General features: G+C 47.0%; 2 protein-coding genes across 6 annotated transcripts in view; one reads left to right on the top strand and one right to left on the bottom strand.

Moving 5' to 3' along the window:
• Positions 1–9,616, top strand: part of SLC25A18 (solute carrier family 25 (glutamate carrier), member 18) — a 16,629-nt gene extending 7,013 nt beyond the window's left edge. For 3 of the 5 annotated variants that reach the window (XM_012651048.1, XM_012651047.1, XM_012651045.1), the window contains 9 exons: positions 761–901; positions 1,955–2,077; positions 2,213–2,268; positions 3,160–3,250; positions 3,754–3,872; positions 5,498–5,663; positions 6,315–6,469; positions 7,402–7,477; positions 7,883–9,616. In XM_012651048.1, the coding sequence (XP_012506502.1) occupies positions 882–901; positions 1,955–2,077; positions 2,213–2,268; positions 3,160–3,250; positions 3,754–3,872; positions 5,498–5,663; positions 6,315–6,469; positions 7,402–7,477; positions 7,883–8,024 (948 nt within the window). In that variant the 5' untranslated portion in view covers positions 761–881 and the 3' untranslated portion in view covers positions 8,025–9,616. The other 2 variants (XM_012651044.1, XM_012651046.1) reach the window with 2 other exon arrangements.
• A 266-nt stretch (positions 9,617–9,882) lies between these two features.
• ATP6V1E1 (ATPase, H+ transporting, lysosomal 31kDa, V1 subunit E1) overlaps positions 9,883–24,079 on the bottom strand; it is a 22,495-nt gene continuing 8,298 nt past the window's right edge. Inside the window, exons 5-9 of the mRNA XM_012651042.1 lie at positions 20,363–20,452; positions 19,631–19,699; positions 16,703–16,797; positions 12,033–12,120; positions 9,883–10,479 (exon numbers count right to left, since the gene is read on the bottom strand). Of these exons, the coding sequence (XP_012506496.1) occupies positions 10,417–10,479; positions 12,033–12,120; positions 16,703–16,797; positions 19,631–19,699; positions 20,363–20,452 (405 nt within the window). The 3' untranslated portion in view covers positions 9,883–10,416. The remainder of the gene's footprint in view (positions 10,480–12,032; positions 12,121–16,702; positions 16,798–19,630; positions 19,700–20,362; positions 20,453–24,079) is intronic.

Genomic DNA, 24,079 nt, shown 5'->3' with positions numbered 1-24,079 from the left:
CACAGCACTCTCTCTAGCCCGGGCAACAAAGTGAGACTCTGTCTAAAAAAAAAAAAAAAACCCTCCCTTCCGACCCCCAGCTGCCCTCAGCTCCGCGCCAAGCCCTGCCGGGCTCACGCCAGGACGCCTCTCCTACAGCTTCAGCCTGGGTCCGGTGCTTCTCATCCCCTTCCTTCTCATCCGGGCCCCAAAGTCCAAAAGGTTGAAGATTCTGATTTGAATCCCAAGGTCCAAAAGTTTTAGGAAGGGACAAAAATAGAGCAAGCAGACAGCATTAATCCATTAATAATGTTTGTCGGCCGGGCGCAGTGGCTCACGCCTGTAATCCTAGCATTCTGGGAGGCCAAGGCAAGAGGATCGCTTGAGCTGAGGAGTTTGAGACCAGCCTGAGCAACATAGCAAGACCCTGTCTCTAAAAAAAATAAGAAAAATTAGCCGGGCATGGTAGCACGCGCCTGTAGTCCCAACTACTTAGGAGGCTGAGGTGGGAGGATCGCTTGAACCCAGAAATTCGAGGCTGCAGTGAGCTATGATTGTGCCACTGCCTGGGCCACCAGCCTGGGCAGCAGAGTGAGACCCTGTCTCTAAAAAAAAATGTCATGTTTGTCCTATCACATACATGATTTTTCACACCACGAGGTGGGTGTTGTTCTAACCACTCTACAGGGGAGGAAGCTGCCGCCCAGGAAGGCTGTGACTCACTGGGAAGGCAGCTCCAGCCGGTTTGCACTGAAAAGCGCTGCTCTGTCCCTTCCGCTAGGGGCCAGAGTCCGGGAGACGGACACCGCTTCCTCCCCCTCGGCCAGCCCCGGCGGCAGCTGCCCCGAGGAGTGAACAGCCCTGTGTCCTGGGATCCACCCACAGGCCTCCACCCTTGCAGGATGTCCCAGCAGGATCTGAGGTGCGCTCCCTCTGGGGCAGCCTGACCTCTCTGGGCCGGGGGCGGGGTGGGGGTGGGGAGGGAGTTGCCGTGGTGACCGCACATCGCTCCTTGGCTGAGTCCTAGGGAAAGGCAGTGAGACCCCTCTCCCCCAAGTATACATATTATATGTTAACATATAGGGATAAATATGCATACATAGACACATATAATATTGTTAAATATAATTTGAAATTGCTTGGACCAACTTCCGTGACTGCAGATTTGAGTCGCAGTTCTGTCTGTCGTCACAGAGTTCTTGTTTGCTTATCAAGGGTCACTTGTGGAAAAACTATCATCTACTCTTGCCACTTCCAGGTAATCTGTCCCCAAATATTTAGCTCACAGTCTGTCTCCGGCCTGAAAGATAAGAACATTTCGCCAGGTCCAAGGAGTCTGTGGAAGACTTAGGTTCTACTTTCTGTCTTCTGAAACTCCTGTCCTCACCGGGGTGAAGGGCCCACATCACCTGAACTTCGCCTTCACTTTCGGCTAGAATCAGATCATCTCAGTGCCTTAGCCCTGGCATCTCGTGCCGACTAGACCTCATTGTCAGAAATGTGTGTTCTCTTGTCATTACCAACAGCTGCCATTTACGATTGCATTAGTTTATTTAATCCCTGCACGTGGCCTTAGTTTCAGAGGGTGAGGAGACGGCATGGGCAGGTTTGACTCAGCCCTGCGTGACCTTAGGTGGGAAACGGAGCTGCGGTTTGTTTGGCTGGGAGGGCAAGGAGCGGCGGGGAGCGGGCCTGGGAGCTGGGGGAGGCCCAGGGGCGACTTGCTGTGCCCGAGTGGGGCCCCGGGGCGCAGAGCTGGCCCTTCCCAGAAGCCCCTGCGCGTCCCGGCTCTGGGAGCCAAGACGCCTCCGCCCTGGTGCGTGCAGGCCCGTCCCGCCCGCTGCCCGGCGCTGGAGAGGGGTCTCTGGACACCGGCTGGTCGCCGGTGGCCATCCTGCCCGCCCCCTGCCCTGCTCCCCCTGGGGCCGGCTGGGTGCGGCTCTGCAACCTGCCTGCCTCTCTGCCCCCGGCCTAGCATCACAGCAAAACTCATCAACGGAGGCGTGGCGGGGCTCGTGGGGGTGACCTGCGTGTTCCCCATCGACTTGGCCAAGACTCGGCTGCAGAACCAGCACGGGAAAGCCGTGTACAAAGGAATGTAGGTGTCGGTGGGGGGCTATGGGTGAAGGTGGGGCGGGAGGGGCCGGCTGGGATGTGCCAACAGCGTGGGGCCGGGGGCGGTGGCGGAGCAGCCCCCACCACCGCTGACTGCTCCCACGGCCCCTGCTTATAGGATGGACTGCCTGACCACGACGGCGCGGGCCGAGGGCGTCCTGGGCATGTACCGAGGTGGGCGTGCCAGGCAAGGGGGCCCGGGCCGGGGGGCACAGCAGGTGCGGCACAGAGGCTCGGACTTTGTGAGCGTGTGGGGCGTTGGGAATCGGTCCTTCTGCCCAGGAGCTGCTGGGATGGCCGTGGGCTACCTGACGTCTTCGGTAACTTTTCGCAGGCCTTCCGTCCTCTGGTGGAGACAGAGGTAGCTATGTTTCCGGGTCAGGCTTCCGGAGACCTCAGTGAGCACACTGGGCCCCGCGCCCTGGGTCCCCCCAGCTCCCCAGGGCCTCCCCGCGGGGCATGAAAAACCAGTGGGCCCCACGTCCCTGCCTCCCTCTTTGTCCTTCCCTGGCACCTCCCTGCCTGTCTTCAGGACATCCAGCTCCTAAGAACAGAAAGGGCAGAGGCCGACAGGGACGGGGAATGGAAAGGAGTACAGGGTGGCTCTTCCCAGGCCACGTCCCCACCACGATTGTGCCGTGGGAAATGGACCCAAAGCTGGAGCTGAGACAGAGCCACTATGCCAGTACCCCTGAGAAATAAAATGAAGCCTCCAGGAACCGCCACGCTGCCAGTGGGACTGGGCTGGCATAGCACAAGGCAGCTGGGACACTGTCCCCGAGACCCAGGGGCCTGTCACCGGGAACCGCCTGTTTATCGGCGGAGGTGGCAGAACCAGCAAGGAAGGACAAAAATAACGTGATGTTCTGATAACTGGACTGAGTCCACAAAGGAACAAATACATAAGAAGGAGGAAGGTGTGGCAGGGAAAGGGAAGGAAAACAAAAATTGATTCAATAACACAGGCCAAGGAGCCCTCTTGCCCCCGACACCCCCCCCGAGAAGTGCCTGGCCGAGCACATGCCAGGGTGGCCCTGACGCCTCCTCTTCACCCTTCACTTCCAGGGGCCGCGGTGAACCTAACCCTGGTCACTCCGGAGAAGGCCATCAAGCTGGCAGCCAACGACTTCTTCCGGCAGCTGCTCATGGAAGATGGGTATGGCCGGGTGGGGCGGGGATGGAGGCCTTCACCGTGTGGTTTTGGGGGAGGATCGCAATGTTGCCTCTCCCTGTCGCACGTATGTGAGTATGTGCACGTATGTGGGTGAGGGCTGGTGTGTGTTCTGGTGGACGGAGGGTAAAGGGAGAGAATGAGCTGGTGGCAGCTGGGTGGTAGATGACGTGTAGAACAGAGAGAGCTCAGGCATGTGCATCAGCTGGCGATGCCTTTGCAAACATCATTTTCTGTTTCCCTCTGCGCCTCCCCTTCCCAGTGGTAGCACTTGAGGGACCGGGGAGAATCACATCCCTGCCTTGGGCAGTTTCACTGCCGTTTGCAACTTGCAAAGCTGCCTCCCTGGCAGCTTTTCCATTTCGTCTCCGTCTGTAGGAGGCTGAGCCTGAGGGCCAGGTGATGACTTTCCCTGCGGGTGAGTGGCAGCCAAGGGTGACAGGGCTAAAGGTCCACGCCCCTGACGGGGCCTGACTCCTGGTCCACAGGCTGCAGCGGAACCTGAAGCTGGAGATGCTCGCCGGCTGCGGAGCTGGAGCCTGCCAGGTGGTGGTCACCTGCCCCATGGAAATGCTCAAGATTCAGCTGCAGGACGCTGGGCGCTTGGGTGAGGCCTGTCCCAGCTTCCCACTGGAGTGGGTCACGTCCCACATCCCACCCTCATTTGCTAGACCGTGTGACCAGTCAGCTTTCTAAGTCAGCAGAAGTCTATTTTTGGTGACACCTTTCAACACTGCCAGATCTAGAATAAATAGCACAAATGAGAATCCTGATTCGGGAGAGACAGAAAATATACCTAATACTTCTATCATATTTCCTTGATATTTAGGCTTAATTTCCTAAGGATTTTAAGAAACGTCCACAATCTGCTTGCTAAACACCTCCGTCACGGGTAGTGTAGCTGGCCCGCACCAGGAAGGCATCACAAGGGAGAAGAGATCCATTCCTATTCTTCTGGTTTTCCCTGGAGGAGAAGTTTGGCCCTTTCCTAAATCCAGGTCCTCCCTGAAGTAGAGAGTGGCGTAGATGCCAGCACGTACAGTAAGAGCAGGGCCGGCCATCTGGCGAGGCGGGACAGAAGCCGCAACGTCTGAACTGAGGAAGCTAATGTGTGGTGGACCCAACACAGCACCTGGCAGGCAGGAGACGGTCCTCAGTAAATGGGGGTGCCTGGCCCCTCCTCAATTCAGCCGTGCACATGTGCCGTGCTAGAATCCAGCCGGATTTCTGGATTGGGTGAGACCAGCCCCAGGTAAATAAAACCGCAGGAAGAACACAGTTAGGCATTGGACAGTCTCAGTGGGCTTCCATCCACAGAGAGTAAAAGCCTGCAGTGCTTAGTTTTTCCAGCTGGGTAAGGAGTTTCAGTGTCCCTAAAACATCTAACAAGAGGTAAAAGATAGGATGTGGATGAATTGTGTGCATCTGAAGATGACGTTGGGGAGAATGATGTTCCTATTGACTAACTTGTTGGAGCTAACTGGGGGCTGCACCGAGACGATCGCCATGAGAAAACACATGCAGCCACGCAGCTTCCTAGTGTGGGGTGTGGCCCTGCTGGCACCCAACAAAGCTGCGACATCGAAAGCTTCTCAAACACTGAAATTTAAGAAAATAAATATTCACACAATCTCAATGCATTAAATTGTGTGTCATTAACGGGACTCACATTTTAAATGCTCAGGAAAAGTAATTCCATTGTAATTACTAGATACTGAACTTATCAAATGATGGGCTCTGAATTATTCAACTGCAGTGAGCTGGCATCCAAAGAACGAAATTCTGTCAATGGTGAAGGGCATAAAAAGCCTGTCCCCTAACACTGGAGCGCAAGGGCGGCGGCCTTGGAAGCCAGAAGGCGAATGTGCCTCTTCGCGACATCAGGCGACACACTGGGTCCCTACGTCCCAGCGTGCTTTGAGTGTGAAACTATCTACCTAGGCTCGAGACAGTTTAGAAATGGAAGACAGACCGAAAAGTTTTAATAGGAGGCCAAGGAATCCAGGGGTGCCGCGGGCCCTGGGGCCGCACCCCGCGCGGCAGGGCAACTCGGTAGATAATGTGGACTGAGGGAAGATTTCCTTGGACCCAAAAATTAATGTTCTAAAATTAGGACAATCTTCGCCCTTGCCTCTGAGTTGTCGCAAGGATGGGAATGGGAGTCACTCTTGGGAGTGTCTGGCCGCACCCGCCGGGGCCTGGGTTGTGATGGAGCCTGTCCTTTCATTCCAGCCGCCCGTCACCAGGGCGCGGCCTCAGCACCGTCATCCACCAGGCCCTACACGACCGGCTCGGCTTCCACCCACAAGCGCCCTTCTGCCACCCTCATTGCCTGGGAGCTGCTCCGCACCCAGGGTGTGGCTGGCCTCTACAAGGGGCTGGGTGCCACTCTCCTCAGGTGAGCATTTCTTCCTGCCCCGGGGACACCGCCAGGCCTGCATCCTGGGACCAGTGCACAGGGGAGGGGATGGGGAGCTGGCGGATTGCTGCCTCAGCCTGCCTCTGAATTCTTCCAAGAATACTCAAGCCCAGGTCAGCAAACTGTTCCCATGCTTCCTGTGGCATCCAGAATTGGCCATGGTCACTCAGAATGGGTGCCTGGAAGACCAAAGATTGCAGCCCCTTCCCCAGTGACCAGGCCCACGTGAGGACTGGGTTTTGTGCCCAAAGGCACTTAACGCTGTCTACCAAGGACTGCAGAAAATGTATAAACATATGCGTGAACGTGCCCCCAGCTTACCACGCGCCTTGGCCGGTACCGTTCCCCGCCCCGGCTCTCCCACCTGCCCAGGACGCGTCACTGTGCGTCTGCCTCCGACTCCCCGCGAAGAGGCTGCAGTGCTGGAGGGCAGAGGAATGAGCTGGGAGGGAGGGACGGAAGACAACAGGGCCCATCACCCTACGTTATCAGGGGGTGCCAGGGTAGGAGCAGGTCTCTGTGGCTCACCTCTGACCCATGAGTGGCCCAAAGCTCACGGGAAGGGCTCCCTGACCCCGGGTGGAGCCCAGAGCCGCACGTGGCTCAGTGTTTCTTCCTCCTCTTCTGCAGAGATATTCCCTTCTCCATCATCTACTTCCCGCTGTTCGCCAACCTGAACAACCTGGGGTTCAACGAGCTTACCGGAAAGGCCTCTTTCGCTCACTCCTTTATGTCGGGCTGTGTTGCAGGCTCCGTAGCTGCTGTCGCAGTGACACCTCTGGACGGTAAGGACGGGGCAGACGTAGGGGCTGGGAATCTGGGTTTCAAGGTTGACTTGCTTTACTGATCAGGCATTTGTATAGTTGTCTCTGGGTAAACGGAACTTCTGCACTTTTAGGAGCGATGAAACTGCCCCAGCCCTGAAAACCCTCTTGGGTCACGGTCTGTGCTGCCGGCAGCAGCTCGCCAAAGGTCCTCACAGAGAAAGTGGGGCCGTGGAGACCTGCCCCATTTTTTTTTTGAGACAGAGTCTTGCTCTGTTGCCCGGGCTAGAGTGCCATGGTGTCAGCCTAGCTCACAGCAACCTCAAACTCCTGGGCTGAAGCGATCCTCCTGCCTCAGCCTCCCAAGTAGCTGGGACTACAGGCATGTGCCACCATGCCTGGCTAATTTTTATACATACATTTTTAGTTGTCCAGATCATTTCTTTGTATTTTTTAGTAGAGACGGGGTCTCACTCTTGCTCAGGCTGGTCTCGAACTCCTGATCTTGAGCGATCCACCCGCCTCAGCCTCCCAGAGTGCTAGGATTACAGGCGTGAGCCACCGCGCCCGGCCCCTTCCCCATTTCTTATCACTGACAAATCCCCCTACCTTGGTGCCGCTCTCACTAGCTCTGTCCCCCAGTAGAGCTGTGACCCTCCGCTCGAAATGATTAAGGCAGGAACTGAGCCACGCGTGAGAAGACGGTGCTGCCCCGTCCTCAGGGCTGCCTCCGGTTCCCCGGCGCAGGCGGACTTCCCAGAGCAGGAGCCACTCGAAGCAACCTCGCCCATTTCATAAACGAGGCTTGGAGAGGAGGCTCTCCTCTTACGGATTGTCATCATGGTTCAGTTTAGCACACGCTGGTTCTAAAAGGGAACCCAGCTACTTCGTGTTGAAGGGAGGACACCGAAAGCAAGATGGTCACTGCTTCTTTTAACTTCTGCTTGATTTAGTTCTGAAAACTCGAATCCAAACCCTCAAGAAAGGCCAGGGTGAGGACATCTACAGTGGGATTGCCGACTGCGCCAGGTGAGAGCCCAGGGTCCCCGCAGACTGCAGCTGGGACAGGCTCCTCTGCACTGGAGCCCGCCCACGTCAGCGCTGGAGACCAGTTTCGTTGCTGAGCCCTCGGTTTCTCTGAAATCTGTCCCACTCCCTCACCTCTCAAAGAAACCTAGATGCTCTGGGGGATTTTGTCTTCGTCCTTGCGTCCCTACAGCATCTCTCCCACGAAGATTCTGGCAGATCGAGCCTGTTTCCCAAGGCCTTGGCCCAACTGCTAAGGAACCAGACTACATGGGCCTGGTGGGCGAGGGGCCCCCACACGCTGGGGCAGCCTCCTCTCAAGGGAACGTGCACACGTTTGAGAAGCGGTCACCGAGGACCCGCTGCAGAGTGCCCTGCCCTTCACTCATGGCTCTTCCTCCCCTCCAGGAAGCTCTGGATTCAGGAGGGACCGTCCGCCTTCATGAAAGGAGCAGGATGCCGGGCCCTCGTCGTGGCTCCTCTCTTCGGGATCGCCCAAGGCGTCTACTTCCTTGGCATCGGAGAGCGCATCCTGAAGTGTTTTCAGTAGACAGGCCTGGAGCTCAGTCCCTGTGCTCGTGGCCACCTCTCTAGCCCACTCTGTTTAGTCTAGAGGGGATAAGCACGAGACGGCCCACCCGCGCCGTATCTTGTCCCCTAACTCGTAGCGCTACCTCAATCTCGGAAGAAACAACCCCATTCTAATAAGCGAGTTGAGCATAGCCTTAGTCTACATTCATTTCCTTTGGGGGTACAGCTACCAGGGACTTCCAGAAGCCCCTAAACTACTTGCTTTACAATGACAAAAATAGCACTTGCTTTGGATGTATTAATTGCTGGACCTTAACAGGTAGCAAAGATGGAAGGGTTGTTTCTATACTTTAACATTTCTGTTCCATACTCACATTCAGCATACTTGAGCCCATTTGAGGATTTAGTTTTGTTAATCTTGAATTAAATAACTTAGGGCTAGTCCTAGCACTGACTTTGGGGAAAATGAGGATCAGAAGTTCCAGGGGACCACGAAAGCCCTCATTTGAAACCACACACGCCCTTCCACATCCCGACGGCTGAGGGATGAGGCTGGCTCCACTGCGCAGCCCGGGCCAAGTTGGGGCACCCACCCCGCCCCGCATCCTCCTCCCGGGGCACAGGCTCTCGCAGCCCCATCCCTCCCAGCGTCCATGGCACACGATCTGAAATAAGGTTGAAGAGTTAAGTCTCATCTAGTAATCAGTGGGCACAGCAGACAGGCTGCAATGACCAGCATCTGTCACCTACCTTTCCATGTCCACTTCAGAACAACCAGTTTAAGAAGAGCCCTGACGCAGGTCACAACCACGCTTTAAACTGTTACTTACGGGGACGGAGAACAGCCCTGGGGATATTTTATTTCTAAGTTAGTTACACTGGGCTTTGAGTTTGGGCTCTATCACTTCGTAACTGCATCACCTTGAGGGATGGACTTTGCTGAGACAGTTCTCCTCATGGGCCTCAGGCAGAATTCTGTCACACACGGGTCAAGTCCCAAGGAAAAAACACCTGTTGCAGGAGTTGGTATTTACATTAGTCTCCACCTACCTAAAACTTGGGCTAATGAAGAAGAAGATGGTGCTCAAATGGTCAGCCTTGGTGGCCTCACTCTCTACTAAGAGAACTTTAGTACAGGCTCTCGACACAGACCCCACTCTGCCATTTGGTAGCCGTGGGCAGCTTAGTCACCTAAGGAAGCAACAAAGCACAGGGAGAGGACACAGGGCCTCATTAAGGATCTGGGTCCAGCACATGGCAACCCCCCCAAAAAACCACTCTGCCAAAACTAGTAAAACTCTTTCCTTCTAGAGGAGAGGTGATGCCAAAGCCCCTGCGTGGAGGACAGTGATGGGCTGGGCGAACACCATCAGGGGGTGGTCTGCCAAAAATGAGCAGGAAGCCCAGAGGACAACCACACGGTTAAGGGTTTCAGTACTGGCAGCTGTAAACCGTCAAATGCTATAAGGACTTGGAAAATATTAACATTTCTTTTCTAGGTACCTCAGTGAGAACTTCACTCTCTCAAATTTGTAGTACCTTACACAAGAAATTACAATTAAACCTAGCATTCTGGGAAACTGAGGCGGGTGGATGGTTTGAGCTCAGGAGTTCGAGACCAGCCTGAGCAAGAGCAAGACCCCATCTCTACTAAAAGAAATAGAAAGAAATTATCTGGACAACTAAAAATATATAGAAAAATTAGCCGGGCATGGTGGCACATGCCTGTAGTCCCTGCTACTTGGGAGGCTGAGGCAGGAGGATCGCTTGAGCCCAGGAGTTCGAGGTTGCTGTGAGCTAGGCTGACGCCACTGCACTCCAGCCCAGGAGACAGCGAGACCCCATCTCAAAAAAAAAAAAAAAAGAAATTACAATTGAATCCACATAAATCTTTTGTTTTAATAAATAAAGCATATTCATGGCTTAGGTTTCAAATCACATTTACAGATGAGGAAAATGTCTAGGCCAAAACAGGTAACAGTGAAGCTACTACTGCTGGGAGGAATGCGTGTGCCACGTGAGTTTTAAACCTAAAGAGCAGAGACTTCAAGGCAGAGAACACCATACATATCACCCTCTAGACTAGATAACTGGGGGCTGGAGAAAGAGGAGGAGACTCGGCGAAGTTCATGCAGCCGCCATCTGACCCCCTCACCTAACGCTGTGGGAACAGCTGGGAGCTGTTACTCTGAGAGGAACTAGAGGTGGGGCCTGATCACAGCAAGTGAAATGTTCTCCCACTGTTAACAACTAGGCCAAGGGCATTAGCCACAGAAGAGTATCCACTGATAAATACAGAGCAACACTAGGACAGCAAAGACGAAGCTACACAGACACTCTCGTTTCTTTAAATATCAGAAGCTTCCATATCGTAGCCGTAGAGTAGTGGATGGACTCCGTCTCCCAAAGGCCTAGTCCAGAAACTTCCTATTGGCATTTGCACCAAACAAGGCTCCCCGTACTTCTGGCATCATCTGTGAACATAAAATTTAACAAACACAATGTTAATGGGAGAACTTGTAAAGAACTGCGCATCTTAACCACAGGCAGAAAGACATTAACCTCTAACATGGCTGGGAAGGAAATCAAAAGCAAAATGCATCAAATCTGTCCTTCACTTAGCTGAAGCACTGTAACAAAATCCTTGGTGAAAAACTTAACTAATCCCAAATTTGGGGGTAAGACTGCTTACAAAAAAGACAAAGAAAAAAAAAATAAAAAATCTGAAGTCATTACTGTCTAAGGCCTCTGTTATACTGTGATGTTGGTAGAACAGATGGGTCCATTAATGGTATTATCTCATCATAATATTCTGGGCCACTTATATTCTCTCTTTCAATAAACATTTATTGAGTGCCTACTGTGCCAGGAGTGACCACACAGAATATTTATAATGCAAATTTGGACTGAAGCACTTGTTATAACAATTAGGAAACCCTTAAGAGAATTTAACCTCAAACTTCTAACGCTATGCTGTCAAATATGGTAGCCACTAGCTACATGTGGTTACTGTACACCTGAAGGGTGACTAGTAAGATTGAGAAACTGAATTTTACAATTTCAATCAAAGTATGACCTGGTGCGGTGGCTCACACCTGTAATCCTAGCATTCTGGGAGGCTGAGGCGGGAGGATTGCTTGAGCTCAGGAGTTCGAGACCATCCTGAGCAAGAGTGAGACGCCATCTCTACTAAAACTAGAAAAATTAGCCGGGCATGGTGGCGCATGCCTGTAGTCCCAGCTACTCAGGAGGCTGAGGCAGAAGGATTGCCCTGGCCCAGGAGTTTGAGGTTGCTGTGAGCTAGGCTGATGCCTTGGCACTCACTCTAGCCCAGGCAACAGAGAGAGACTCTGTCTCAAAAAAAAAAACAAAAAAAAAACTTAAATTAAATACCTACAAGTGGCTTGTGGCTACCATATCAGACAGGACAGTGGCTACTAGAAAACACAGCTCTAAGGTTTAAGTGACCAGAATATGATGCTCAAGGTGAAAGTGTTTCAGTTATAAGACTAGAATTTGCATAAACAGTAAACTGCACTTCTAGGTCAGGGAATAACTAGGTTGGCAGTCCTAACAGTAGACGACCACTGCTAGAAGACGCCCAGCATTTTAGAACAGGTGGAATTTTCCTGGCTTGTTTCCTAGAGTTCATGTGTACAAAAAAAATCTGGGAACATCTCAAGAACCAGCAAGCTTAGGATAATTCTTCTCAACAAGTATCTACTCTGGTTCACATCAGTCCTGCTGGAGAGAGACCTTCAGTCGACATCTCCACGTGCAGGAAAATGTACACGTTAGAATCCTAGGTAAACGAAACCCTCGTCTGACCCCGAATCCTCCCTCGGGCAAATTGTATTACCTCAGCAAATTCCACTACCTGCCTAATCCTCATTCTTTTTAAGAAAACATCAAAAATATGGAATGAGAGTGACAAATCCCAAATGCCAGTGAAGGGACAGGTGTTCTCTGGACCACTTCAAAGCTGGCAGCCGACCAGCTCCCGAGAGGTGTTCGCCCTTACACTCACCTGCTGGGCTATGAGGTCCAGCCGGCTCTCCAGGGTGTTGGAAACCTTTATTTTACGATCCCCATTATAGATCTCAACACCACCAGCTCTACAAGGAACACAGGAAATAACAGTTTTTATAGATTTCAGGAAGATAAACACACATGGTACATTTACCTTATTCCCTCAGAAGAAAGCTGTCTTGGTGTGTGGAGCGCACGACATAATCAATAGACTTGAAGTAAATTCAACAAGTTTATGAGTATTTATGGTCAGTTGGTTCCTTCCAGGACTCCCACAGATACCAAAATCCAGATGCTCAAGTCCCTTATATAAAATGGTGTAGTATTTGCATATAACCTACACACATCCTCCTATATACTTTAAATCACACCTAGATTAATAAAAATAGCTAATACAATGTAAACGCTATGTAAATAGTTGTCATACTATATTGTTTAGAGAATAATGAAAAGAAAAAAACATCTCCACATGTTCAGTACACATGCAAAATATTTGCAATCGTAGTTGACTGAATCCATGGATGGGGAACCCAGATACAGAGGGCTGACTATATTCTTGATAATATTAGGTCATCAAATATGAAATAACCAATTTCGAATCAAATGACCAGGTTTCATGAAGCTGTAGTGGATAATACCGGTGCTGAACCACCAGACACCATTAGCTTTTTTTGATGAATATTCGGTTTTGGACTATGTTTCAGCACTTCATCTTTATCCAGCCACTGTGCCAAAGGCTTGCAATTGTCAAAAGGAATCCATTTTTCATCACACATAGCAATATGGTGTAGAAATGGTTCGCCTTTATATGTCGTGACAGCAAAGAAAGGCAAGCTTCGAGACAGTTTCTCTTCTGATATTCATTTAATTCATGTGGAACCACCTATTCAGCTTCTTTACCTTGCCAATTTGTTTCAAATGGTCCAACGTTGTTGAAATAGTAACATCAAACCTTGCTGCTAATTATGGATCCACTTCGACTACAGCTTTCAGCTCATCATTCTCCACCTTGGTCTCAGATCACCCATGTGGCTCATTTTCAAGATTAAAATCACCAGAATGGAACTTCTCAAACCACTGACATACTGTGTGTTCATTAGCCACTTCCTTTCCAAACACTTTGTTGATATTTTGAGTTGCCTGCGCTGCACTGGTTCCATGACAAAACTCATATTAAAAAATAACACGAATTTTTGACTTATCCATGGTTTCACAGAAACTGATCTAAAAAAAACTCTGAAAGATAATCACAAGCTAAAACATGCATTTGAAAGAATGAGGATGTAACTTCACAATTAAAAAAACAAACAAGAGTGTCAAAGTGAAATGCTGGAGCTATCGACTGTCGAACTTGGTACTTAAGGAAATTGCACATTCCATACTTAATAACCTAATAACTGTCATTTACCAAGTGACTGCCATCTGTCAGTTTGATTTTATGTTGCAGCCCCTAATTGAATTCTAACAGCCAGCCCTCCCCAACAAAATGAAAATGGGAGGACTGCACATAGCAGTTTGCAAATCAATAAACCGGGTCTATTAATGAGAACAGTCCTCATCTGAACGCTTTTAAGGCCCCAGTCCTGCTCGATATTGGGGTGGGGGGACGCGTACTGATGAGGCAACACTCACGACTGCATGTGGATCGGATAAAAGGTACCACTGCTACCTTCTGCCAAAGTCTCCCTCCAAGTCCTGCCTCTGGCCCCACACCTCTCTCTCATTCCTTTCCTCAGTTTCTCAGCACGTGGAGACATAAGGTAACAGGCCCAATTCTATTATAGGCAACCTGAGGAAATGAAATTCACTTGCTACAATATAACTTCATTTTATCAAAATTTCTTGAAATAAGCAGGCTATCAGACAAAGGCTGGGAAAGGTTTCACAAATTTTCAGGGACTATGGCATTAACATTATTTTCTCAGTCCACTTTCCCCCCCTCCTTGCCATTTCTGTATTTCATCTACTTTTGGCTTCTCTAAGCAGACCGCATCCTTCATAAGGGCGCGGTTCTTTGCTGAAACCCTGGCCCACCGTCTGTGACACAATTCTTCGTCTGGCTGCGAGGAGAGGGAAGGGAGAGTGCTACCACGGCAGGACATCCGCCGCGCGCCAGGCTCCCCCGAAAGTGAAGCCAGGGCTTTTGATCACTTCTCACTTACGCTTCCGCTTCCGATAACCGTACCGGAGTCAGTGTCCTCGCTGTTTTATAACAGGGAAACAGCTCACGCCTATAATCCTAGCTCTCTGGGAGGCCGAGGCGGGTGGATCGTTTGAGCTCAGGAGTTCGACACCAGCCTGAGCAAGAGCGAGACCCCGTCCTTACCAACAACAGAAAGAAATTAATCAGACAACTAAAAATATATATATAGAAAAAATTAGCCTGTAGTCCCAGCTACTCAGGAGGCTGAGGCAGAGGATCACTTGAGCCCAGGAGTCTGAGGTTGCTGAGAGCTAGGCTGACACCATGGCACTCTAGCCCGGGCAACAGAGTGAGACTCTGTCTCAAAAAGAAAAAAAATTTGCAATAGTAAGTCCACTATCTCTTATCTATAATTCTGAATTTCAAAAAGCTCTAAAAAAAAAAAAAATGAATTCATGTGGCTCTAAAACCTGAACTGACCTCTAGTCAGTCATTCAGCAGCAAATGTCTAGCAAATCTTTATTTATTCCACGTAGGGTGAATATTCTTATTTCCATTCAGAAATACTAGTATATTTGATTGTGGGGGTGATGCTTCAGACCCTGTGGGAATATTACATAACATGCCAAATATGTACTTTATTATTTTTCTAAACTCTGAAATTCAAAGCACATTTGGCCCCAAACGTTCAGATAAGAACAGTTGGTCTTTGATAAGACCTTTATTTACCAACCCCTGAAGTAAATGTTTTATATACTATTTACTCAATCTCTACAACAATGATTTTTTGACAGAAGAATAACTGTATATTGAGCCCTGAGCCTGTACCAGGCATTGTGTTAAGTGCTGTCTCGATGTTATTTAAGCTTACCAAGAAGTCTATGAGGCAGGTGCTACCATCCCCATTTATTTATTTATTTATTTTTTTGAGACAGAGTCTCACTCTGTTGCCCGGGCTAGAGTGCCATGGTGTCAGCCTAGCTCACAGCAACCTCAGACTCCTGGGCTCAAGTGATCCTCCTGCCTCAGCCTCCCGAGTAGCTGGGACTACAGGCATGCGCCACCATGCCCAGCTAATTTTTTCTATATATTTTTAGTTGTTCAATTAATTTCTTTCTATTGTTGGTAGAGACGGGGTCTTGCTCTTGCTCAGGCTGGTCTTAAACTCCTGAGCTCAAACGATCCACCCACCTCGGCCTCCCAGAGTGCTAGGATTACAGGTGTGAGCCACTGCGCCCGGCCTACCATCCCAATTTAAAGATGAGGAAACGAAGGCTCAGCGCTATGGTTTAAGTTTGCTCCTCGGAAACTGACAATGACATTTGATTCCCAATGTGGCAGTGTTGGGAGGTGTCTGGGTATTGGGGGCAGATCCGCCCAGAATAGATTATGTCCTCCCTCGGAAGTGAGTTCCAGCTCTCACAGAACTGGATTAGTTACCAGAGAGCGGCTTGTTAAAGTGAGTTTGCTTCCTAGACTCTTGCTTCCTCTCTCGCCACATGAGCTTTGCACACGCCCACACCCCACCAGCCCTCACTAGAGGCTGCCCAACCTTGAGCCAGAATCATAACCCAAATAAACCTCTTTATCAATTACCCAGCCTCAGGTACTGTTAGAGAAACACTAAATGGACTAGGGCACTCAGTGGGATTGAATGAAGAGTCCAAGATTACCCAGCTAGTTAAGCAGCAGAATGGAAATCAAAGCCCAATCTGACAATAACGTTCACAGGTATATATACCTTCTCCATTTATAAGGCACTTTCACACATACTACCTCATCCTTCTTCTTCACTTCATGAAATGAGAAAGCAAAAAGCACTGATCCCATTTTACAGATGATGAATTCAGTTTCTAGGTCCCATAGCTAGTGAAAGGCCAAGTCAGGACTCAAATCTAGGTCTTACAGTCCTAAGTGTGGTACTCTATTCTATCAAGTAAGTTCATAATGTGTCCCGAGGACTCTCTTCAGCGTCAGTCAGTGGCATGGTGCGATGGCACCGGACAGGCAGGTGAGATGGAGAAGAAGACCCAGGCGCTAACCTCGTTAGGGGTTCTACTGCCTACCCGATGCAGGCAGTTGACTAGTGACACTGGTCTGGAAATGTTCTGTCATTTCCTCGCAGTCAGGAGAAGTACCATTGGTACTTGCAATTCCATCTCCAAGGAAGCTAATTATTAGCTATGCACAGTAACAATTCTTGTTTTGGATAACCTCTTAGAAGTCGCAATTATTTTCCTCAGAATCTAACAGAGAGATCTGGACCCAGGTTTAAGTTCTAGGTGCCACCTCTGCAGGATGAATGGAGTGACCATAAACTAGACTTTTAGAGTCTATTTAGCTGGTTTACAAGGGAGAACAACAACAGACCACTGACAGAAAAACAGCACCAGTTCCAAGCGGAACACAACCATGGCTCTATTCTTGTGGCTAAGAGTGTTGGAAAAAACATGCTTTAAAATAAAGCCCCATATAAAGGCTATTCTCCCAGGGAGAGAAGCTGTTAACAGTAGGATACTCCTTACATGTCCTCAGGCAGGTAGGCCTCCTGATCAATTTGGACATCAACATCATTTTTAGTGGCAATTTTGTACATAGGGATCGCCTTTTGCACTGCAGCCTGGAAAAACAGGAAACAATGAGTGGCATTTAACAGAAACTATGGAGCAGGTATCCAAAAAATCAACAAACTACACAAGCAAGAATATTTCCATTTATTTCAAGTAAAAGAATAGATGTACTGCTGGTGGGAATGTAAAACGACAGAGCCGCCAAGGAAAAATGAGATAAAATGAGATCCTACATGCAGGAGGGAGGAGATGTCAGCAATTTCTGCGAAGAATCAATAGGGCTTGGCAGTTGATTAAACACACCAGGGCAGATATCAGATTTAAAACATGAACCAGCAGGAGAAAGCTACATTATCACCCCAACTATGAGCACTAGAAGGAGTGGGTAAAGTAAGGAGAGAAGGGAGGGGAAAAAAAGTCTGGCTGTTAAGTTTGGCTTAAAGTGGCAGCTGCAAAAGAGGGGATGACAGTATGTTCAAGAAAGCAAGACCGGCCGGGCGCGGTGGCTCACGCCTGTAATCCTAGCTCTCTGGGAGGCCGAGGCGGGCGGATCGTTCTGAGCTCGGGAGTTCGAGACCAGCCTGAGCAAGAGCGAGACCCCCGTCTCTACCAAAATAGAAAGAAATTGGCCAAACCTCAAAAAATATAGAAAAAATTAGCCGGGCATGGTGGCGCGTGCCTGTAGTCCCAGCTACTCGGGAGGCTGAGGCAGTAGGATCGCTTGAGCCCAGGAGTTTGAGGTTGCTGTGAGCTAGGATGACACCACGGCACTCGCCCCAGGCAAGAGAGTGAGACTCTGTCTCAAAAAAAAAAAAAAAAAAGAAAGCAAGACTCCGTCTCTACAAAAAATAAAAGGAAAAATTAGCCCAGCATGGTGATGTACACCTGTACACCCAGCTACTCAGGAGGCTGAGGCAGGAAGATCGCTTGAGCCCAGGAGTTTGAGGTTGCTGTGAGCTGTGATGACACCACTGTACTCCAGCCCAGGCAACAAAGCAAGACCCTGTCTCGAAAAAAAAAAAAGAATAAAAAGAGAAAAAGCGGTACCACTGCACACCCACTAGGAAGGCTATTATCAAAAAACCAGAAAACAACAAGTGCTGGCGAGGATGTGGAGAAATCGGAACCCTTGTGCGCTGCTGGTAGGAATGTAAAATAGTGCAGCCGCTGTGGAAAACACCATGGCAGTTCCTCAAAAAATTAAACGCAGAATTACCGTAGGATCCAGCAATTCCACTTCTGGGTATATTCCCAAAAGACTGAAAGCAGGACAGACATCTGCCCACCCATGCGCACAGCAACATTATTTACAACAGCCAAAAGGGTGGTCACCTAAGTGTCCACTGATGGATGGATGGAGAAACAAAATGCGGTATATACATACGATGGAATATTATTCAGCCTTAAAAAGGAAGGATATTGACACGTGCTACAACATGGATGAAGCCTGAAGACATTAAGCTAAATGAAATAATCAAACACAAAAGAAAAACTACTGTATGATTCCACTTATGGGAGGCACCTGGAATAAAACAGGGAGAATGGGGACTTACTGTGTAACGGGCACAGAGTTTCAGTGTGAGAAGATGAACAAGTTCTGAAGATGGATAGTGGGGCTGGTTGCACAGCAACATGAATGTAGTCAATACCAATAAAAGTGCGCACTTAAAATGGTAAGTTTTATGTTCTGTATGTTTGACCACAATTTTAAAAAAAACAGCTCATTGGAAAAAAAAAAAAAGGATGAATTTTTACTGCTATATAGCAATTAGTGTGGCAAAACATAATTAGTTGAAAGTCTTTTTTTTTTTTTACATACAACTCACATTTCTCTTAAGAAAGTCCCATCTTTGAAAATATTGTGCACACTCAATTAGCCATGTAAATAATTTTCTTGAAGGAGTTGAAGGAACTTTAAACATTTTTCTCTGGCAATATTACTTATTAAACAAACTGATGCATATATTCAGTAATTCTCTGCTTCTCAAATATAACATAGCCCCGTTTTGGAGAGCTAATCACTGACACTGGACACTGACACTGCAGAAGTTTCAAGAAAAAGCTTCCTTGTCACCCAGAAATATGGTGTCATCTAGTGAGGGCCAGCTGTCATTTAAGACCTCCCTCCGTGGAATGGTATCACCCTGGTGAACGTCTCTCTGCTTCACGGGTTCGTAAATGAGACCGTCAGCACCATCGTGGAGTCAGGTTACTGCAATTGCTTATAAACCAGAATCACAACTTATTACAGTGCAGAATGAATATCTACGTTCTCTGGTTAGCACATTTTCTTTGCTAGTGGACAAGTTACTTGGAGAGACAATAATAAATATAATTACAAACATAAATATACTAAAAATGTACTAATTCATAAAATAAGAAATGTAATTGCCAGGTGACTGAGCACTCACATCCTTGCCCTGAAGCAAGCTACATGACAGGATTTTAATCTGAAGAGCAAACTGATACCAGAATCAGAGCTGACCAACTGCTTCTGGCACCCACATTCCTCCTGTGTGTGTGTGAATGAATATACTGAATGACGTCAAAGCCAAGCCTTGCTTGTCTGGTAATGGGTCACCTCTTTAGGATGGCATAGCTTATCTTTGCTCCATTCTAGGAGGTGCATCATTTATTATATGATGTTAATATTATGGTATTACCAAGTTCCTAGAAACAGAGCGTACTAGCTTGGATGGCAACTTGACTTCTTTTAAAGAAAGAAATTAGAGACTTAAGTATACTTAAAGTACTACCTACAATGTGTTAAGACTCCTTCAGATCCCATGGTTGAGATGTTATCTATTAGAATATACATTTGATCCTAACATTTTGATGTTTAAAAAAAAAAGAGAGAGAGATTTCTTCTTCTAAGTGCTTTACCTTTACCAGAGGTAAATCCTGTTTCCTGCAACGAACAATCATTCGGGGCTCCAGCAACTGGTACAAACCCTGTAGGAAATAATCAGATACAATTAGTAAAAAATGCAAACTATAAAATAAAGTAACGGCAAAATAAAATGTTTTTATAGTTCTTTCATCTAGTTTGGAAAAACGTCCCCCGTTAAGTTCCTCTAAAAGACGGCATATACCATATGAGAACGCAGAAAAAAGATCATCTTTCTTGTCACAAACCAGACAAATGCGACCAATGCTTTGATGGTCAAAACAAAATTCATATGGAAGTCTTATGTCAGCCAGCTTGAGGACAAATATTAGTGTGATTAACATAAGGAAAATAAGGATTCACGTGCCAGCAGTCAACAAAATGTATAAAGTGTTTGGTCTGAACCCTAATGTCTAAAGCAAGTATTTTAAGTGGTAAAATCAAATTACTAATAGTTAAGTTTAAAGTTGGCCTTGCAAGCAACTTTGACCCTTGAATCATAAAGGACTAAAAAGACTATATAAAAGAGTAGTAAGCCTGGAAGTCTTATCCAACCAGACAGATAATACTATCCTCCTATGCAGCACATATTTTAGACAAGGTAACAAGTAAAAGGAAAAAAGCTAAGATGAGAAAACAGGAAAAACAGAGCTGGTCCTAATAGATCCTGCAAATTTTCTCTGAACTGTGGCTATAAATGGTAGACCTGGCCTGTAAGGGTTACCTACCTGGAGGACCAGTCCATCCAGCAGCACCTGGTACCTGGTTGAATCTTTTACCACCTTGCTGAGTCTCTGTTTTGCTTCATTTAGTAGGTCCTACAAAGATTGGAAAAGAAAAAAGTTATCTACACATGTGGGCAGTCAAGCTCAGAACCCATCCGGGGCTGGGCCTGGCTCACGCCCAGTAGCTGCACATTTTATTTGTGGTTTTCATTCAACACACATTCCCTGAGATACATGATAAAGCAGAGGCTGTGCTAGGTACGCTGATACAAGGAAGCATGAAACACCATCCTTGCTCCCAGGAAGTTCATGGTCTAGCAGAAAAATAGCTCAGGTATCAATTGGTTCAAAAACTTACACATCTGACATGGAAAGATTTATGGGACACAGCTTTGAAAAGCACACTGTTAAGACAATTTTACAAGATGATTCCATTTTTCATTAGAAAAAATAATGTCTGGATATAGATCAAAATACCAACAATTTACCTCTAGGAGGCTAGAATGTGAATAATCTCAACTTTCTTTATGCTAGTATTTTCTAATTTATCTCTAATAAACATTGACTTCTATAATAAAAACTAAATAGAAACTAAAAAGGATTATCAGGAAACAAATCTCACATCATTGAGAATACACTGGAAATTATTTGTTAAGTAAGAACTGTTCATGGGCTTACTGGCTAAAAGAAAACTCAAGTCTTTTAAAAGGGCAGATAATGCCCTGAATTCAACTGTCGGCCACCTAACAGTGTCAGGGATATTTAGTTATATTAAGTGTTCTATATAGGTTATTTTACTTAATATGTGTGATCTTTGGAAAGTTATATTTTTTTGGTATTTGAAGGAGGGGGTGAATCAGGACTTGGGGAGTGAGGCTGGAGAGCAGGGAGTGGCCCTCTGTGTTGAAAAGCCCCTCTTTGGTTCTGAGAGTCACCGCGACCCTCGCTCTCTGGGAACCGCAGGTGCACAGCGCACCTGCAGAGCTCCTGCTCCACAGCGGTGCCCGCGCGAGGCACGCCGGTGCAAGGCGGGGCGCGTGCTCCGCAGTGACCGTGGGTGGTTAGAGAGCAGGGCAAGTGAGACTTTCACTGCACCCTTGTACCTGCTGGGTTTTGTGCCAAGTCAATGCATTAACTATTTAAAAATGCAATGTCTTATTTACCAAGTGCCTCACTATTCTCAGATCAGAAAGCAGCAGTTGATTAAAACAGATGACCACTGTCATGACACTTCTGTGGTAGCAATGGTATGTGACAATTGTTATGTTTAATAGTAAACCATGGACACAACTTAACCATTATAAAATACCGTCTATATCTCTGAAGTAATATAAATATATAAAGCATATAAGCCAATGAGCAAGTGAGAGCTGAGACTCAAATCCAGAACTATATGACTCCAAAACGTGACAGTGCCTCCCAGGCTAACCTCTGTCTGCTCAGGCCCAGGTACGGAAGAGTCAGCAGGAGCGCGTGCCATCGGCAGCACAGGGCAGCTGTTACTCACGTCTTCTCTACCCCAGGTTATCCACCACCCTTCCTGGTGGTGTCTGTCAGAAACTCACTCACACACCTAATTTCAAGCAAACATTTATTCATTTTGATGCCTACTAAGTGCCAATATATCAAGATGTTTTAAAAATCAGGAGTACTCACTTTAAGGTCCAATTTTTAAATGTTTTTTAATAAAAAGTAAAATAGACAAAGACCTCAACAGCATTATCTGGCATGCTATATAATTAGAATGGTGGCCCTTCCCCGCTACAGCCCTAAATACAGTGATGATATATCCAATTTGGTTTTTTGTTTACCTGGAAACAAAGACTAACCACCTACAGTGAGTTATTTGCAGAGAAATACTTACACTAACTCTCTTATTCTGTCATTAGAGCCTTTTTCTTCCCCCAATGATAAAAATAAACCAGTTGATCTTAAGCCCAAAATACAAGGATTCCAAATATCAAATGATGAATGTAGTCTGTCTACTTTAGAAACTTTTAACACATAAAGCACTGTTTACTTATTCTAATGTTTCAGTTTTCATTATAATACACTCTGTCCCCAAACCAAACATGATTTAATGTTACTCATTGGTCAATGAATCATATATTCACTTGTTTATAACTATATTTTAAGTAAAATTAAATAGAGCACACCACTTGTCAGATGGAGAAAGAGTAAGATATTGTACTATAATTACTTTAAAATACAGTCTCAATTAAATTTTTTCTGAAAAAATTGCTTCTTTATTACATTATGCACAAAACTGATAAAGTGATTAAAATTACCAAGGCAGTTTGCAAGATTCTAGTTTGTTAATAAATCAAAAAGGATAGAAAAATGCTCTTTTGCTGTTTCCCTATTAGAATCCAAAGTAGAAGTCCTTTTCTAATAGGGTCCTATTTAAGAGGAGGACCCAAGTTACAGCAAAATATTATACTTTGAAGCCTAAAACAAGTTAGTAGACAAGTTTTGTTAAATATACCTATCAAATGAAACCAAGTTCTCTTAAAGTTAACAAAATGTCCATATAATACAATCATTCTTTTTTTAAATATGTCATTATTAGATGACAACCCCTGTCTTTCCCCACTGGTGGGATCGTCTTACTGGTTATGCTGGGCTCTGCAGCTCTACTTCTATTTCTTATCAACCCTTAGCCAGCTTTATTTTAAGCATGTAGCTGACAGAGGTATTTCTTTGACAACTGCCATTAAAGGAACCCAATACAGAAACTGTAAGGGCAACATCCTTTTCGCTGTACTGTATGTGATTAGCTTTAAGATTTTTCCAGTTCCTGAAGGCTCAAGAGAAGGCACAGCCTCAAAATCTCCCCTACAGCAATGGCCATTACCAAATATATTCTGCACAAACCAGACTAAACCAGCACAGCAAGAAATAGCCTCCGCAGAGACCTGGAGACTGAAGACAAGGGTTATAATTCTGAGTTAGGCCAGAAGCAGAGAGAAGTAAAGACAACAGCAATGTGAAGAATGCCTTCCTTACGTTTAAAGGAAGAAGAATGTTTTGTCAAGGCAAGAGAGTCCACTCAGGTTCTTTCTAACTCTAGAAATTAGTTTTCTCACTTTTCTTCTCAAATACTTTCTCTTTTTTCTTTAACATTAATGTCTCAGCAACGTGCCTTAATATGAGTACCAAGGGCTATAATACATACTGCAAAAGGTAATAATCTTGACTAGTTAATAGGTTTTGTAATTAGGTGTTCTTATCTGCCTTATCTTTTTATGCTGCCTTTAGTTTGTTTGTTTTAGAGACAGGGTCTTGGCTTTTGTCAACCAGGCGGTAGTGCAATGGCACAATCATAGCTCCCTGTACCCTGAAACTTCTGGGCTCAGGTGATCCTCCTGCCGCAGCTTCCCAAGTAGCTAGGACTACAGGCACATGCCATGACACCCAGCTAATTTTTAAAATTTTTTGTAGAGACAGAGTCCCACTGTGTTGCCCAGGCTGGTCTCAAACCCTTGGCCTCAAGTAATACTCTTACCTTGGCTTCCCAGAGTGCTGGGATTACAGATGTGAGCGACCATACCTGGCCATATGCTTCTTTTTTGAAGATTAATGATATTAAAAGTGGGATGGATTCTAATAAAGATCATCTAATATATTATAGAAATGCTTTTGATGATACATTCTCTGATGCTGCACTTGTCTTTTTCTTGTCTCACTCTGTTGCCCGGGCTAGAGTGCCGTGGCGTCAGC

This window comes from Propithecus coquereli, unplaced genomic scaffold, assembly GCF_000956105.1.
Source record: "Propithecus coquereli isolate 6110/MARCELLA unplaced genomic scaffold, Pcoq_1.0 Scaffold346, whole genome shotgun sequence".
NCBI lineage: Eukaryota > Metazoa > Chordata > Mammalia > Primates > Indriidae > Propithecus > Propithecus coquereli.
This window is presented reverse-complemented; position numbering and strand designations above follow the sequence as displayed.